Source organism: Panulirus ornatus, chromosome 21 (genome assembly GCF_036320965.1).
Source record: "Panulirus ornatus isolate Po-2019 chromosome 21, ASM3632096v1, whole genome shotgun sequence".
Lineage (NCBI taxonomy): Eukaryota > Metazoa > Arthropoda > Malacostraca > Decapoda > Palinuridae > Panulirus > Panulirus ornatus.
Genome location: NC_092244.1, coordinates 19,484,296 through 19,500,426, shown reverse-complemented (window position 1 = coordinate 19,500,426; position 16,131 = coordinate 19,484,296). Strand labels below are relative to the sequence as shown.

The 16,131-nt window shown below is 40.7% G+C and overlaps 1 protein-coding gene across 6 annotated transcripts in view; it reads left to right on the top strand.

The window, feature by feature from the left end:
- LOC139756395 (uncharacterized) overlaps positions 1-16,131 on the top strand; it is a 665,354-nt gene that overhangs the window by 93,910 nt on the left and 555,313 nt on the right. For all 6 annotated transcript variants that reach the window (XR_011714330.1, XR_011714331.1, XM_071675809.1 and 3 more), the window contains 2 exons: positions 1,120-1,289; positions 14,856-15,063. Coding sequence is in view for 4 of the 6 variants with exons in the window: in XM_071675809.1 (XP_071531910.1) it covers positions 1,120-1,289; positions 14,856-15,063 (378 nt within the window). In the remaining 2 variants the exon portion in view is untranslated. The remainder of the gene's footprint in view (positions 1-1,119; positions 1,290-14,855; positions 15,064-16,131) is intronic.

Below are 16,131 nucleotides of genomic sequence, written 5' to 3'. Positions count from 1 at the left end.
ACCACTACTTGTTATTACCTCCCCATATATGTATATGTACGTATATGTGCACGTATGGACATTTATGGAGAAAAACTGGAGGAAGTGAAGTGTTTTAGATATCTGGGAGTGGATCTGTCAGCGGATGGAACCATGGAAGCGGAAGTGGATCATAGGGTGGGGGAGGGGGCGAAAATTTTGGGAGCCTTGAAAAATGTGTGGAAGTCGAGAACATTATCTCGGAAATCAAAAATGGGTATGTTTGAGGGAATAGTGGTTCCAACAATGCTGTATGGTTGCGAGGCGTGGGCTATGGATAGAGATGTGCGCAGGAGGATGGATGTGCTGGAAATGAGATGTTTGAGGACAATGTGTGGTGTGAGGTGGTTTGATCGAGTAAGTAACGTAAGGGTAAGAGAGATGTGTGGAAATAAAAAGAGCGTGGTCGAGAGAGCAGAAGAGGGTGTTTTGAAATGGTTTGGGCACATGGAGAGAATGAGTGAGGAGAGATTGACCAAGAGGATATATGTGTCGGAGGTGGAGGGAACGAGGAGAAGAGGGAGACCAAATTGGAGGTGGAAAGATGGAGTGAAAAAGATTTTGTGTGATCGGGGCCTGAACATGCAGGAGGGTGAAAGGAGGGCAAGAAATAGAGTGAATTGGAGTCATGTGGTATACAGGGGTTGACGTGCTGTCAGTGGATTGAAGCAAGGCATGTGAAGCGTCTGGGGTAAACCATGGAAAGCTGTGTAGGTATGTATATTTGCGTGTCTGGACGTGTGTATGTACATGTGTATGGGGGGGGGGGGGGTTGGGCCATTTCTTTCGTCTGTTTCCTTGCGCTACCTCGCAAACGCGGGAGACAGCGACAAAGTATAAAAAAAAAAAAAAAAAAAAAAAAATATATATATATATATATATATATATATATATATATATATATATATATATATGTATATGTGTTTATGAGTGGATGGGCCATTTTTCGTTTGTTTCCTGGTGCTACCTCGCTGATATGGGATATGGCAATCAAGCATAATAGATTGATATGTGACAATAAACTTCAAATAATTTCTTTTTTGAATATTCAGAGCTTTGATATTATTTATTTGAGCTTCTGATCATGCTTATGCTTTCCAGGAACATCACTCTTACCACCAGGGTTAGAGCACTTTAACTCTCCACAGCTTCTTGAAGCAGCAGGCGACAGTCGGAGCCAGAGTCCTTCAAGAGATGATAAAAGCAAATTATCCTCCAAGAAAAAGCAGGATGTGTTCATGGTTGAGAAAAGAGAAAGAGAACTTTCAAAGGTGATTCAGATTTGACTGTATATTTCATTCATTATTTTATTTTGGGGTCTCAGTAGGAATAGTGCTTTGTTACTGTGGCTGAAGAAGTACTAAGACATACATTAATGGGAAGAGAAAGAATATAATAAGGAAAGCTAAATGAACAATGTAAGTGTGTATAGTTGTAAGGCACAGTGTCACCTTCATGACAGACACATTAGAGGTATCAGAATGGAATTTATAAACATTTTTGATAACATTTTCTTGAAAAAGATTTTCCTTGAAACAGTTTTTTCTTTTGCTATGCAGTTCTGAAATGTACTCATCCTGTAGATTGATACATGGTATTTACACCAGAAATAGTAATGTAGTGTGTGTGTGTGTGTTTGTCTCTCTCTCTCTCTCTCTCTCTCTCTCTCTCTCTCTCTCTCTCTCTCTCTCTCTATATGAAAATTTCCTTCAGGCATATTAATCCTGCAAGGTATTTTTTCTACCTATTTTCCACTTGGCATGTCACAGGAGGGAGTGGAGGGTGGGGAGAGAGCCTTTGTTTTGCTATTCTTTTCTTCAACTACTTTTGAGAGAACTGCATTTCCTTTTTTTTATGTTGTGTGAAAGCCAGACCACCTCACGTGGACCTTGGGTCTGTGGATATTTAAGTAACACAAAATCTGTTGAGTAAAGACAATTTTGTCATACATATTCCAAGTGATTTATGAAGTTGTAGTGGTTTTTGAAATTGCTCAGTGGTTTTCATGTTTCCTAATATGTAATTATTAATAGGAAAGGCATTAGGAAGATTATGTGTTCACTTACTAAACATAGTGTATAAAAGAAAACACACACGCACACAGTTTAGACTTAATCGCAACCTTTGACTTTTTAAAAGAGATTGACAGTGTGGACAGTGAAAAGTTCTTTGAGAGATGTAGGGATAGTACAACCAAATGACATGATATGAAAGTAAGACAGCAGCTTGTTAAAAAAGATGTAAAGAAGCACTTTCATAGGATGAAAGTGGTGAGTAAAAGAATAGAATGACTGAGGACATGGTGAATGCACAAAGCATAAATGAATTTAAAAAGTTGTATGATAGTAAAGAATATTTAAGTGATGGGGTCCCACAAGTGTAAAACTCCCTCCCTATACAGTACAAGTATGTAATTACAAATACACACACACACACACACACACACACACACACACACACACACACACACACACACATTTGGCAATTTCAGTTACAACCATCTCTTGTTTTATGTTAGGGTTATGTTCTGTGAAAACCTCACACAAAGAGAGACTGCATATAGCAAACCAATAAACGTACAGTGGAAAATGGTTGTGTACATAAGTTTCGTGGTTAGCACTGAGGGATGCTCCCATTACTTTCATGTTATATAGCCTCTAAAGTTGAATAAACATATCTAGCTATCCTTTACGAACTTGGAATGGCTCTGATTAAGCTACTATACCGTCTATACATAAATTATTTCTATTTTATTATACTTTGTTGCTGTCTTCTGTGTTAGAGAGGTAGCGCAAGGAAACAGACGAAAGAATGGCCCAACCCACCCACATACACATGTATATACATACATGTCCACACACGCACATATACATACCTATACATATCAACCTGTACATATATATACACACACAGACATTTACATATATACACATGTATGTAATTCATACTGTCTGCCCTTATTCATTCCCGTCGCTACCCCGCCACACATGAAATAACAACCCCCTCCCCCCGCATGTGCGTGAGGTAGCGCTAGGAAAAGACAACAAAGGCCACATTCGTTCACACTCAGTCTCTAGCTGTCATGTATAATGCACTGAAACCACAGCTCCCTTTCCACATCCAGGCCCCACAGAACTTTCCATGGTTTACTCCAGATGTTTTATATGCCCTGGTTCAATCCATTAACAGCACAGCAACCCCGGTATACCACATCATTACAATTCACTCTATTCCTTGCACGCCTTTCATCCTCCTGCATGTTCAGGCGCCGATTACTCAAAATATTTTTCACTCCATCTTTCCACCTCCAGTTTGGTCTCCCACTTCTCCTCGTTCCCTCCACCTGCAACACATATATCCTCTTTGTCAATCTTTCCTCTCTCATTCTCTCCATGTGACCAAACCATTTCAAAACACCCACTTCTGCTCTCTCCACCACACTCTTTTTATTACCACACATCTCTCTTGCCCTTTCATTACTTTCTCGATCAAACCACCTCACACCACATATTATCCTCAAGCATCTCATTTCCAGCACATCCACCCTCCTCTGCACAACTCTGTCTATAGCCCACGCCTCGCAACCATATAACATTGTTGGAACCACTATTCCTTCAAACATACCCATTTTTGCTTTCCAAGATAACATTCTCAGCTTCCATACATTTTTCAAAGCTCCCAGAATATTCGCCCCCTCCCCCACCCTATGATTCACTTCTGCTTCCATGGTTCCATCCACTGCCAAATCCACTCCCAGATATCTAAAATACTTCACTTCCTCCAGTTTTTCTCCATTCAAACTTACCTCCCAATTGACTTGTCCCTCAACCCTACTGTATCTACTAACCTTGCCCTTATTCACATTTACTCTCAGATTTCTTCTTTCACACACTTTACCAAACTCACTCACCAGCTTCTGCTGCAGTTTCTCACCTGAATCAGCCACTAGCGCTGTGTCATCAGCGAACAACAACTGACTCACTTCCCAAGCTCTTTCACTCACAACAGACTGCATACTTGCCCCTCTTTCTGAAACTCTTGCGTTCACCTCCCTAACAACCCCATCCATAAACAAATTAAACAACCATGGAGACATCACACACCCCTGCCGCAAACCTACATTTACTGAGAACCAATCACTTTCCTCTCTTCCTACACGTACACATGCCTTACACCCTCGATAAAAACTTTTCACTGCTTCTAACAACTTGCCTCCCACACCATATATTCTTAATACCTTCCACAGAACATCTCTATCAACTCTATCATCTGCCTTCTCCAGATCCATAAATGCTACATACAAATCCATTTGCTTTTCTAAGTATTTCTCACGTACATTCTTCAAAGCAAGCACCTGATCCACACATCCTCTACCACTTCTGAAAGCACACTGCTCATCCCCAATCTGATGCTCTGTACATGCCTTCACCCTCTCTATCAAGACCCTCCCATATAATTTACCAGGAATACTCAACAGACTTATACCTCTGTAATTTGAGCACTCACTCTTAACCCCTTTGCCTTTGTACAATGGCACTATGCAAGCATTCCGCCAATCCTCAAACACCTCACCATGAATCATACATTTATTAAATAACCTTACCAACCAGTCAGCAATACAGTCACCCCCTTTTTTAATAAATTCCTCTGCAATACCATCCAAACCTGCTGCCTTGCTGGCTTTCATCTTCCGCAAAGCTTTTACTACCTCTTCTCTGTTTACCAAATCATTTTCCCTAACCCTCTCACTTTGCACACCACCTCGACCAAAACACCCTATATCTGCCACTCTATCATCAAACACATTCAACAAACCTTCAAAATACTCACTCCATCTCTTTCTCACATCACCTCTACTTGTTATCACCTCCCCATTAGCCCCCTTCACTGAAGTTCCCATTTGCTCCCTGGTCTTACGCACTTTATTTACCTCCTTCCAAAACATCTTTTTATTCTCCCTGAAATTTAGTGATGCTCTCTCACCCCAACTCTCATTTGCCCTCTTTTTCACCTCTTGCACCTTTCTCTTGACCTCCTGCCTCTTTCTTTTATACATCTCCCACTCATTTGCATTTTTTCCCTGCAAAAATTGTCCAAATGCCTCTCTCTTCTCTTTCACTAATAATCTTACTTCTTCATCCCACCACTCACTACCCTTTCTAATCAACCCACCTCCCACGCTTCTCATGCCACAAGCATCTTTTGTGTGAGCCATCACTGCTTCCCTAAATACATCACATTCCTCTCCCACTCCCCTTACCTCCTTTGTTCTCACCTTTTTCCATTCTGTACTCAGTCTCTCCTGGTACTTCCTCACACAAGTCTCCTTCCCAAGCTCACTTACTCTCACCACTCTCTTCACCCCAACATTCTCTCTTCTTTTCTGAAAACCCCTACAAATCTTCATCTTCGCCTCCACAAGATAATGATCAGACATCCCTCCAGTTGCACCTCTCAACACATTAACATCCAAAAGTCTCTCTTTCGCATGCCTTTCAATTAACACGTAAACCAATAATGCTCTCTAGCCATCTCTCCAACTTACATACGTATCCTTATGTATATCTCGCTTTTTAAACCAGGTATTCCCAATCACCAGTCCTTTTTCAGCACATAAATCTACAAGCTCTTCACCATTTCCATTTCAACACTGAACACCCCATGTATACCAATTATTCCCTCAACTGCCACATTACTCACCTTTGCATTCAAATCACCCATCACTATAACCCAGTCTTGTGCATCAAAACCACTAACACACTCATTCAGCTGCTCCCAAAACACTTGCCTCTCATGATCTTTCTTCTCATGCCCAGGTGCATATGCACCAATAATCACCCATCTTTCTCCATTAACTTTCAGTTTTACCCATATCGATCTAGAATGTACTTTCTTGCACTCTATCACATACTCCCACAACTCCTGTTTCAGGAGTAGTGCTTCTCCTTCCCTTGCTCTTGTCCTTTCACTAACCCCTGACTTTAATCTCAAGACATTCCCAAACCACTCTTCCCCTTTACCCTTGAGCTTGGTTTCACTCAGAGCCAAAACATCCAGGTTCCTTTCCTCAAACATACTAACTATCTCTCCTTTTTTCTCATCTTGGTTACATCCACACACATTTAGAGACCCCAATCTGAGCCTTCGAGGAGGATGAGTTAAAGAAAAGTTAAAATACAAGGAGGGGAGGGTTTCTGGCCCCCTGCTCCCGTCCCCTTTAGTCGCCCTCTACGACACGTGAGGAATTCGTGGGAAGTATTCATAAAAAAATTAAATCCATGGAGACATCACGCACCCCTGCCGCAAACCAACATTCACTGAGAACCAATCACTTTCATCACTTCCTATACGTACACATGCCTTACGTCCTCGATAAAAACTTTTCACTGCTTCTAACAACTTGCCTCCCACACCATATATTCTTAATACCTTCCACAGAGCATCTCTATCAGCTTTATCATATGCCTTCTCCAGATCCATAAATGCTACATACAAATCCATTTGTTTTTCTAAGTATTTCTCACATACATTCTTCAAAGCAAACACCTGATCCATACATCCTCTACCACTTCTGAAAGCACACTGCTCATCCCCAATCTGATGCTCTGTACATGCCTTCACCCTCTCAATCAATACCCTCCTACATAATTTACCAGGAATACTCAACAAACTTATACCTCTGTAATTTGAGCACTCACTTTTATCCCCTTTGCTTTTATACAGTGGCACTATGCAAGCATTCTGCCAATCCTCAAACACCTCACCATGAGTCATACATACATTAAATAACCTTACCAACCAGTCAACAATACAGTTACCCCCTTTTTAATTAATTCCACTGCAATACCATCCAAACACGCTGCTTTGCCGGCTTTCATCTTCTGCAAATCTTTTGCTACCTCTTCTCTGGTTACCAAATCATTCTCCCTAACCCCTCTCACTTTGCACACCACCTCGACCAAAACACCTTATATCTGCCACTCTATCATCAAACACATTCAACAAACCTTCAAAATACTCACTCCATCTCTTTCTCACATCACCACTACTTGTTATCACCTCCCATTAGCCTCCTTCACTGATGTTCCCATTTGTTCCCTTGTCTTACACTTTTTATTTACCTCCTTCCAAAACATCTTTTTATTCTCCCTAAAAATTAATGATACTCTCTCTCCCCAACTCTCATTTGCCCTCTTTTTCACCTCTTGCACCTTTCTCTTGACCTCCTGCCTCTTTCTTTTATACATCTCCCAGTCATTTGCATTATTTCCCTGCAAACGTTGTCCAAACACCTCTGTCTTCTCTTTCACTAATTTTTTTTTTCTTTTGCTTTGTCGCTGTCTCCCGCGTTTGCGAGGTAGCGCAAGGAAACAGACGAAAGAAATGGCCCAACCCCCCCCCATACACATGTATATACATACGTCCACACGCGCAAATATACATACCTACACAGCTTTCCATGGTTTACCCCAGACGCTGCACATGCCCTGATTCAATCCACCGACAGCACGTCAACCCCGGTATACCACATCGATCCAATTCACTCTATTCCTTGCCCTCCTTTCACCCTCCTGCATGTTCAGGCCCCGATCACACAATATCTTTTTCACTCCATCTTTCCACCTCCAGTTTGGTCTCCCACTTCTCTTCGTTCCCTCCACCTCCGACACATATATCCTCTTGGTCAATCTTTCCTCACTCATTCTCTCCATGTGCCCAAACCATTTCAAAACACCCTCTTCTGCTCTCTCAACCACGCTCTTTTTATTTCCACACATCTCTCTTGCCCTTACGTTACTTACTCGATCAAACCACCTCACACCACACATTGCTCTCAAACATCTCATTTCCAGCACATCCATCCTCCTGCGCACAACTCTATCCATAGCCCACACCTCGCAACCATACAACATTGTTGGAACCACTATTCCTTCAAACATACCCATTTTTGCTTTCCGAGATAATGTTCTCGACTTCCAACATTCTTCAGGGCTCCCAGAATTTTCGCCCCCTCCCCACCGTATGATTCACTTCCACTTCCATGGTTCCATCCGCTGCCAGATCCACTCCCATATATCTAAAACACTTTACTTCCTCCAGTTTTTCTCCATTCAAACTTACCTTCCAATTGACTTGACCCTCAACCCTACTGTACCTAATATCCTTGCTCTTATTCCCATTTACTCATAACTTTCTTCTTTCACACACTTTACCAAACTCAGCTCACCAGCTTCTGCAGTTTCTCACATGAATCAGCCACCAGCGCTGTATCATCAGCGAACAACAACTGACTCACTTCCCAAGCTCTCCCATCCACAACAGACTTCATACTTGCCCCTCTTTCCAAAACTCTTGCATTCACCTCCCTAACAAACCCATCCATAAACAAATTAAACAACCATGGAGACATCACACACCCCTGCCGCAAACCTACATTCACTGAGAACCAATCACTTTCCTCTCTTCCTACACGTACACATGCCTTACATCCTTGATAAAAACTTTTCACTGCTTCTAACAACTTGCCTCCCACACCATATATTCTTAATACCTTCCACAGAGCATCTCTATCAACTCTATCATATGCCTTCTCCAGATCCATAAATGCTACATACAAATCCATTTGCTTTTCTAAGTATTTCTCACATACATTCTTCAAAGCAAACACCTAATCCACACATCCTCTACCACTTCTGAAACCACACTGCTCTTCCCCAATCTGATGCTCTGTACATGCCTTCACCCTCTCAATCAATACCCTCCCATATAATTTACCAGGAATACTCAACAAACTTATACCTCTGTAATTTGAGCACTCACTTTTATCCCCTTTGCCTTTGTACAATGGCACTATGCATGCATTCTGCCAATCCTCAGGCACCTCACCATGAGTCATACATACATTAAATAACCTTACCAACTAGTCAATAATACAGTCACCCCCTTTTTTAATAAATTCCTCTGCAATACCATCCAAACCTGCTGCCTTGCCGGCTTTCATCTTCCGCAAAGCTTTCACTACCTCTTCTCTGTTTACCAAATCATTTTCCCTAACCCTCTCACTTTGCACACCACATCTTTTTATTCTCCCTAAAATTTAATGATACTCTCTCACCCCAACTCTCATTTGCCCTCTTTTTCACCTCTTGCACCTTTCTCTTGACCTCCTGCCTCTTTCTTTTATACATCTCCCGCTCAATTTCATTTTTTCCCTGCAAAAATCGTCCAAATGCCTCTCTCTTCTCTTTCACTAATAATCTTACTTCTTCATCCCACCACTCACTACCCTTTCTAATCAACCCACCTCCCACTCTTCTCATGCCACAAGCATCTTTTGCGCAATCCATCACTGATTCCCTAAATACATCCCATTCCTCCCCCACTCCCCTTACTTCCATTGTTCTCACCTTTTTCCTTTCTGTACTCAGTCTCTCCTGGTACTTCCTCACACAAGTCTCCTTCCCAAGCTCACTTACTCTCACCACCCTCTTCACCCCAACATTCACTCTTTTCTGAAAACCCATACAAATCTTCACCTTAGCCTCCACAAGATAATGATCAGACATTCCTCCAGTTGCACCTCTCAGCACATTAACATCCAAAAGTCTCTCTTTCGCGCGCCTGTCAATTAACACATAATCCAATAACGCTCTCTGGCCGTCTCTCCTACTTACATACGTATACTTATGTATATCTCGCTTTTTAAACCAGGTATTCCCAATCACCAGTCCTTTTTCAGCACATAAATCTACAAGCTCTTCACCATTTCCATTTATAACACTGAACACCCCATGTATACCAATTATTCCCTCAACTGCCACATTATTTATATATTCATTTATTATACTTTGTCACTGCCTCCCCTGTCTCCCATGTTAGCAAGGTAGCGCAAGGAAACAGATGAAAGAATGGCCCAACCCACCCACATACACATGTACATACATACACGTCCACACATGCACATATACTTACCTATACATCTCAACGTATACATATATATGCACACACAGACATATACATATATACACATATACATAAGGTGCAAGAGGTGAAAAAGAGGGCACATGAGAGTTAGGGCGAAAGAGTATTATTAAATTTTAGGGAGAATAAAAAGATGTTTTGGAAGGAGGTAAATAGGGTGCGTAAGACAAGGGAACAAATGGAAACTTCAGTGAAGGGGCTAATGGGGAGGTGATAACAAGTAGTGGTGATGTGAGAAGGAGATGGAGTGAGTATTTTGAAGGTTTGTTGAATGTGTTTGATGATAGAGTGGCAGATATAGGGTGTTTTGGTCGAGGTGGTGTGCAAAGTGAGAGGGTTAGGGAAAATGATTTGGTAAACAGAGAAGAGGTAGTAAAAGCTTTGTGGAAGATGAAAGCTGGCAAGGCAGCAGGTTTGGATGGTATTGCAGTGGAATTTATTAAAAAGGGGGTGACTGTATTGTTGACTAGTTGGTAAGGTTATTTAATGTATGTATGACTCATGGTGAGGTGCCTGAGGATTGGCGGAATGCGTGCATAGTGCCATTGTACAAAGGCAAAGGGGATAAGAGTGAGTGCTCAAATTACAGAGGTATAAGTCTGTTGAGTATTCCTGGTAAATTATATGGGAGGGTATTGATTGAGAGGGTGAAGGCATGTACAGAGCATCAGATTGGGGAAGAGCAGTGTGGTTTCAGAAGTGGTAGAGGATGTTTGGATTAGGTGTTTGCTTTGAAGAATGTATGTGAGAAATACTTAGAAAAGCAAATGGATTTGTATGTAGCATTTATGGATGTGGAGAAGGCATATGATTGAATTGATAGAGATGTTCTGTGGAAGGTATTAAGAATATATGGTGTGGGAGGCAAGTTGTTAGAAGCAGTGGAAAGTTTTTATTTCGGATGTAAGGTGTGTGTACATGTAGTAAGAGAGGAAAGTGATTGGTTCTCAGTGAATGTAGGTTTGTGGCAGGGGTGTGTGATGTCTCCATGGTTGTTTAATTTGTTTATGGATGGGGTTGTTAGGGAGGTGAATGCAAGAGTTTTGGAAAGAGGGGCAAGTATGCAGTCTGTTGTGGATGAGAGAGCTTGGGAAGTGAGTCAGTTGTTGTTTGCTGGTGATACAGTGCTGGTGGCTGATTCGTGTGAGAAACTGCAGAAGCTGGTGAGTGAGTTCGGTAAAGTGTGTGAAAGAAGAAAGTTGAGAGTAAATTTGAATTAGAGCAAGGTTATTAGGTACAGTAGGGTTAAGGGACAAGTCAGTTGGGAGGTAAGTTTGAATGGAGAAAAGCTGGAGGAAGTAAAGTGTTTCAGATATTTGGGAGTGGATGTGGCAGCAGATGGAACCATGGGAGCAGAAGTGAATCATAGGGTGGGAGAGGGGGCGAAAGTTTTGGGAGCGTTGAAGAATGTGTGGAAGTCTATCATATGCCTTCTCCAGATCCAAAAATGCTACATACAAATCATTTGCTTTTCTAAGTATATCTCACATGCATTCATCAAAGCAAACACCTGATCCACACATCCTCTACCACTTCTGAAACCACACTACCCTCCTCCAATCTGATGCTCTGTACATGCCTTCACCCTCTCAATCAATACCATCCTATATAATTTCCCAGGAATACTCAACAAACTTATACCTCTGTAATTTGAGCACTCACCTTTATCCCCTTTGCCTTTGTACGATGGCACCATGCAAGCATTCTGCCAATCCTGAGGCAGCTCACCATGAGTCATACATACATTAAATAACCTTACCAACCAGTCAACAATACAGTCACCCCCTTTTTTGATAAATTCCACAGCAATACCATCCAAACCCTCTTCCTTGCCAGCTTTCATCTTCTGCAAAGCTTTCACTACCTCTTCTATGTTTACCAGACCATTCTCCCTGACCCTCTCCCTTCTCACACCACCCCAACCAAAACACCCTATATCTGCCACTCTATCATCAAAAACATTCAACAGACCTTCAAAATACTCACTCCATCTTCTCACATCACCACTACTTGTTATCATCACCCCATTAGCCCCCTTCACTGATGTTCCCATTTGTACCCTTGTCTTATGCACTTTATTTCCCTCCTTCCAAAACATCTTTTTATTCTCCCTGAAATTTAATGATACTCTCTCACCCCAACTCTCATTTGCCCTCTTTTTCACCTCTTGCACCTTTCTCTTGACCTCCTGCCTCTTTCTTTTATACATCTCCCACTCATTTGCATTATTTCCTTGCAAAAATTGTCAAAATGCCTCTCTTCTCTTTCACTAATAATCTTACCTCTTCATTCTGCCACTCACTACCCTTTCTAATCTGCCTACCTCCCATGCTTCTCATGCCACAAGCATCTTTTGCGTAAGCCATCACTGCTTCCCTAAATACATCCCATTCTTCCTCCACTCCTCTTACGTCCTTTGTTCTCTCCTTTTTTCATTCTGTACTCAGTCTTTCCTGGTACTTCCTCACACAAGTCTCCTTTCCAAGCTCACTTACTCTTACCACTCTCTTTACCCCAACATTCTCTCTTCTTTACTGAAAACCTCTACAAATCTTCACCTTCACCTCCACAAGATAATGATCAGACATCCCTCCAGTTGCACCTCTCAGCACATTAACATCCAAAAGTCTCTCTTTCATGCGCCTATTAATTAACACGTAATCCATTAATGCTCTCTGGCCATCTCTCCTCCTTACATACGTATACTTATGTATATCTCTCTTTTTAAACCAGGTTTTCCCATCACCAGTCCTTTTTCAGCGCACAAATCTACAAGCTCTTCACCATTTCCATTTACAACACTGAACACCCCATGGACACTAATTATTCCCTCAACTGCCACGTTACTCACCTTTGCATTCAAATCAACCATCACTATTACCCAGTCACGTGCATCAAAACTGCTAACAAACTCACTCAGCTGCTCCCAAAACACTTGCCTCTCGTGATCTTTCTTCTCATGCCCAGGTGCATATGCACCAATAATCACCCATCATTCTCCATCCACTTTTAGTTTTACCCATATCAATCTATAGTTTACTTTCTTACACTGTATCACATACTCTCACCACTCCTGTTTCAGGAGTAGTGCTACTCCTTCTCTTGCTCTTGTCCTCTCACCACCCCATGACTTTACTCCCAAGACATTCCCAAACCACTCTTCCCCTTTACCATTGAGCTCCTTTTCACTCAGAGCCAGAACTTCCAGGTTCCTTTCCTCAAACATACTACCTATCTCTCCTTTTTTCTCATCTTGGTTACATCCACACACATTTAGACACCCCAATATGGGCTTTCGAGGAGGATGAGCACCCCGCATGACTCCTTCTGTTTCCCCTTTTAGAAAGTTAAAATACAAATGAAAATAAAATATGATATAAATAGAAATATATACAGTGTAATTATAAACTGATGAAGAGTTAGGTCAAACTTGAATTTATGTAAACTCTTAAAAACGTAAAGTTAAAGACTTATTTGATCAAAATTGTAACATAGAAGCGGTAATGCAACTGATTGTAGCAAAATATTACCATAGTTGAAAAGTAGGCCAGTTTCTTTTTTATCTCACAAAACCAACCGTTAGAAATGTCAATCGGGTAGCATATGTCAAGAAACAAACCTGTTGAGTGGTGCCCCCTTCAAGTGACACCCAGGGCACCACCCTACCTGCCGCACCCTAGATATGCCACTCTTTGAGATATAAAAACATGAGCATTTAATTTATTATAATTATAGGTAGCTGTAAACGTAAAGAAAACTAACTGAGAAAAATTTCAGCGCAATAATGTTGCTGGTCATGTTACACTTAAACATGAAATTTTAGATGGAGATGAAATTCAGATTTCACATGAAAATAATGTTTTACACTTACCAAAGAACCTTGATCTTTACTTACAAAAGAAGATAAATGTAACAACAAATACTCAAACTACATATGGCCTGAGGAACTTGAGGGGGAGGGTACATCATTGTTGACATCATCGTGATTAGGAATATCAGAAGAAGTTGAGGGATCAGGAAGTTTGTTCTCTAGGGATGAGGAGGCATTCTGCTGAATAGTTTTTTAAAGGTTTCCTCCAAAGTCATCTGCCTCATTAACAGTGGTTTTTGTCTTAGAAGTCTCTCTTTGATTTTATAAACTGACATGATTTCTTATTCTATTATGAATGAATGCTGCTCTAGTCCTTCAATAAGTTCATCACACATTTTCACCATATCATGTATAGGCACTTTTTCTGCAGTGTTAACAAAATCATCATCACCATCTCTATTATCACAATCAACTGGATTCAGAACAATTTCAGCTATTTCACTGTTATGCATAGGGGTATCTGCAGGCCTTTTTGATATTATCAACAGTATCTTTATACCTCAGAGCAGAGAATAAGCAAAAAACACAGTAAGCAATGCATGTAAGTCTGGCAGTGATGATGGTTTTAAACATACTGGTGCCAACAGAGCATCAGAGTCCAACATGGGCAAATAAGGTCAGGTGTGGAATTTTCCACTTGGAACATCCTGTTGCCACTCAAAAAGTTTTGGATTTTGGAACACTTAAGAATTTTGGATTAGGGATGTTTAACCTGTACTTGAAACTTCATGAATTAAAAGATTATCTCATCCATTTACCCACAATATTAGATTTTGTTCATTGTTATAAAGTTGATAAATTTTTGGAAAATGCACATTTTTCTCATTTTCTGAGTGTAAATTTAGATTGCTGGTACCATGAATTGCTCCACTCACCCACCCCAGAATTGGATTTGAGTATTGTGTATAAATGCTGTAAATTTGTATACTATATTTGCCAGCAATTTTGGATGAATTGCTCCATATTAACTTCTTTCTCTTCTTAGGATTCTGTTAAGAAGAACCTTGATCAAAGCACTGATGGTGAAGGGTCATGTACCGTGCCATTCCGTGTTACACGCAGTTCCCTACACCCTCCTCTTGTAACCAGCACTTCTCCACCCATTCAGCATGCACCAAAGAAACTTTCCAAAAGATTGATGATGAAGAAGGCATTAATTCTCCAAACTAAAGCAAAATCTCTAAGATTACAAGGTATGTATTTTCAGATGTCTGTGAATTAAGCTGAACTTTAAGATTAATCACTGGGTTATTTTTGTTTATTTATTGGGGAAGGGTGGGGTTGCTTAGGGTCCTCTCTTTTTAGTACAGAACATGACCATAGTTAATATATGACTTAGATATATAGGTAGACCATGGAATGATTATGTAACATGAAAATACTTATGGACATTGTATGTTAGAAGGACTTGGTTCATTGGCCTGAACCACAAACAGAACTATAGGAAAAAAATTTTGTACTAATCCACCATTTATCATGTAAAAATGGCTAGTTTTGTTCCTATCCCCTATCTAGCTGTTATGTATAATGCACTGAAATTAGAACCCCCTATGCACAGCCAAGCTCCACAGACCTTTTTTGTGATTTTTCCTGACCTCTTCAAGTCCCTTGTTTAGCCTTTTGACAGCACATTACCTTCTGTGTACCACATCACTCAGGCTCACCCTATCCCATGCACAACTCTCAACTCTTGCATGTTTAGGCCTGGATGACTCAAAGGCTTGTTCACTCCATCCTTCTATTTCCTGCTCGTTTGTGAAGAATGAGAAGATGAAATAAAAAAATGCTGAGAAGGGAGTAATGAAGTGACATAGAATGAGGTGAAAGTAATTCATAGTATGAAACAGAAGTTATAGGAAGGTAGAGTATCAGTTACTGTGATGAGTATGCCCTTAGAGATATAAACATAAAAAAAGAGGGACATGTTTGAGGTGATTGATCAACATTAGAAAATTTAGCATGGGTACCTCTTGGAATCCCATTAATATATTCATAAAAAAGACAGAGGACAATTATGAAACCCCTCATGAAATTACTGAGGCAGATTGTAGACCAGTCTAGTTTTTCAGGCATACAAAAAATGGCATGGATAACATTTATATGCGAGGATGGATCTAGATTAATACCAAAGCAATATAAACCAGTCAACCTAACATTGCTCATAATTGAAGTATATTAAAGTGTGATAAAGATAGTTATGGGGAAAAACTGGAGGAAGTAAAGTGTTATAGATATCTGGGAGTGGATCTGCCAGCGGATGG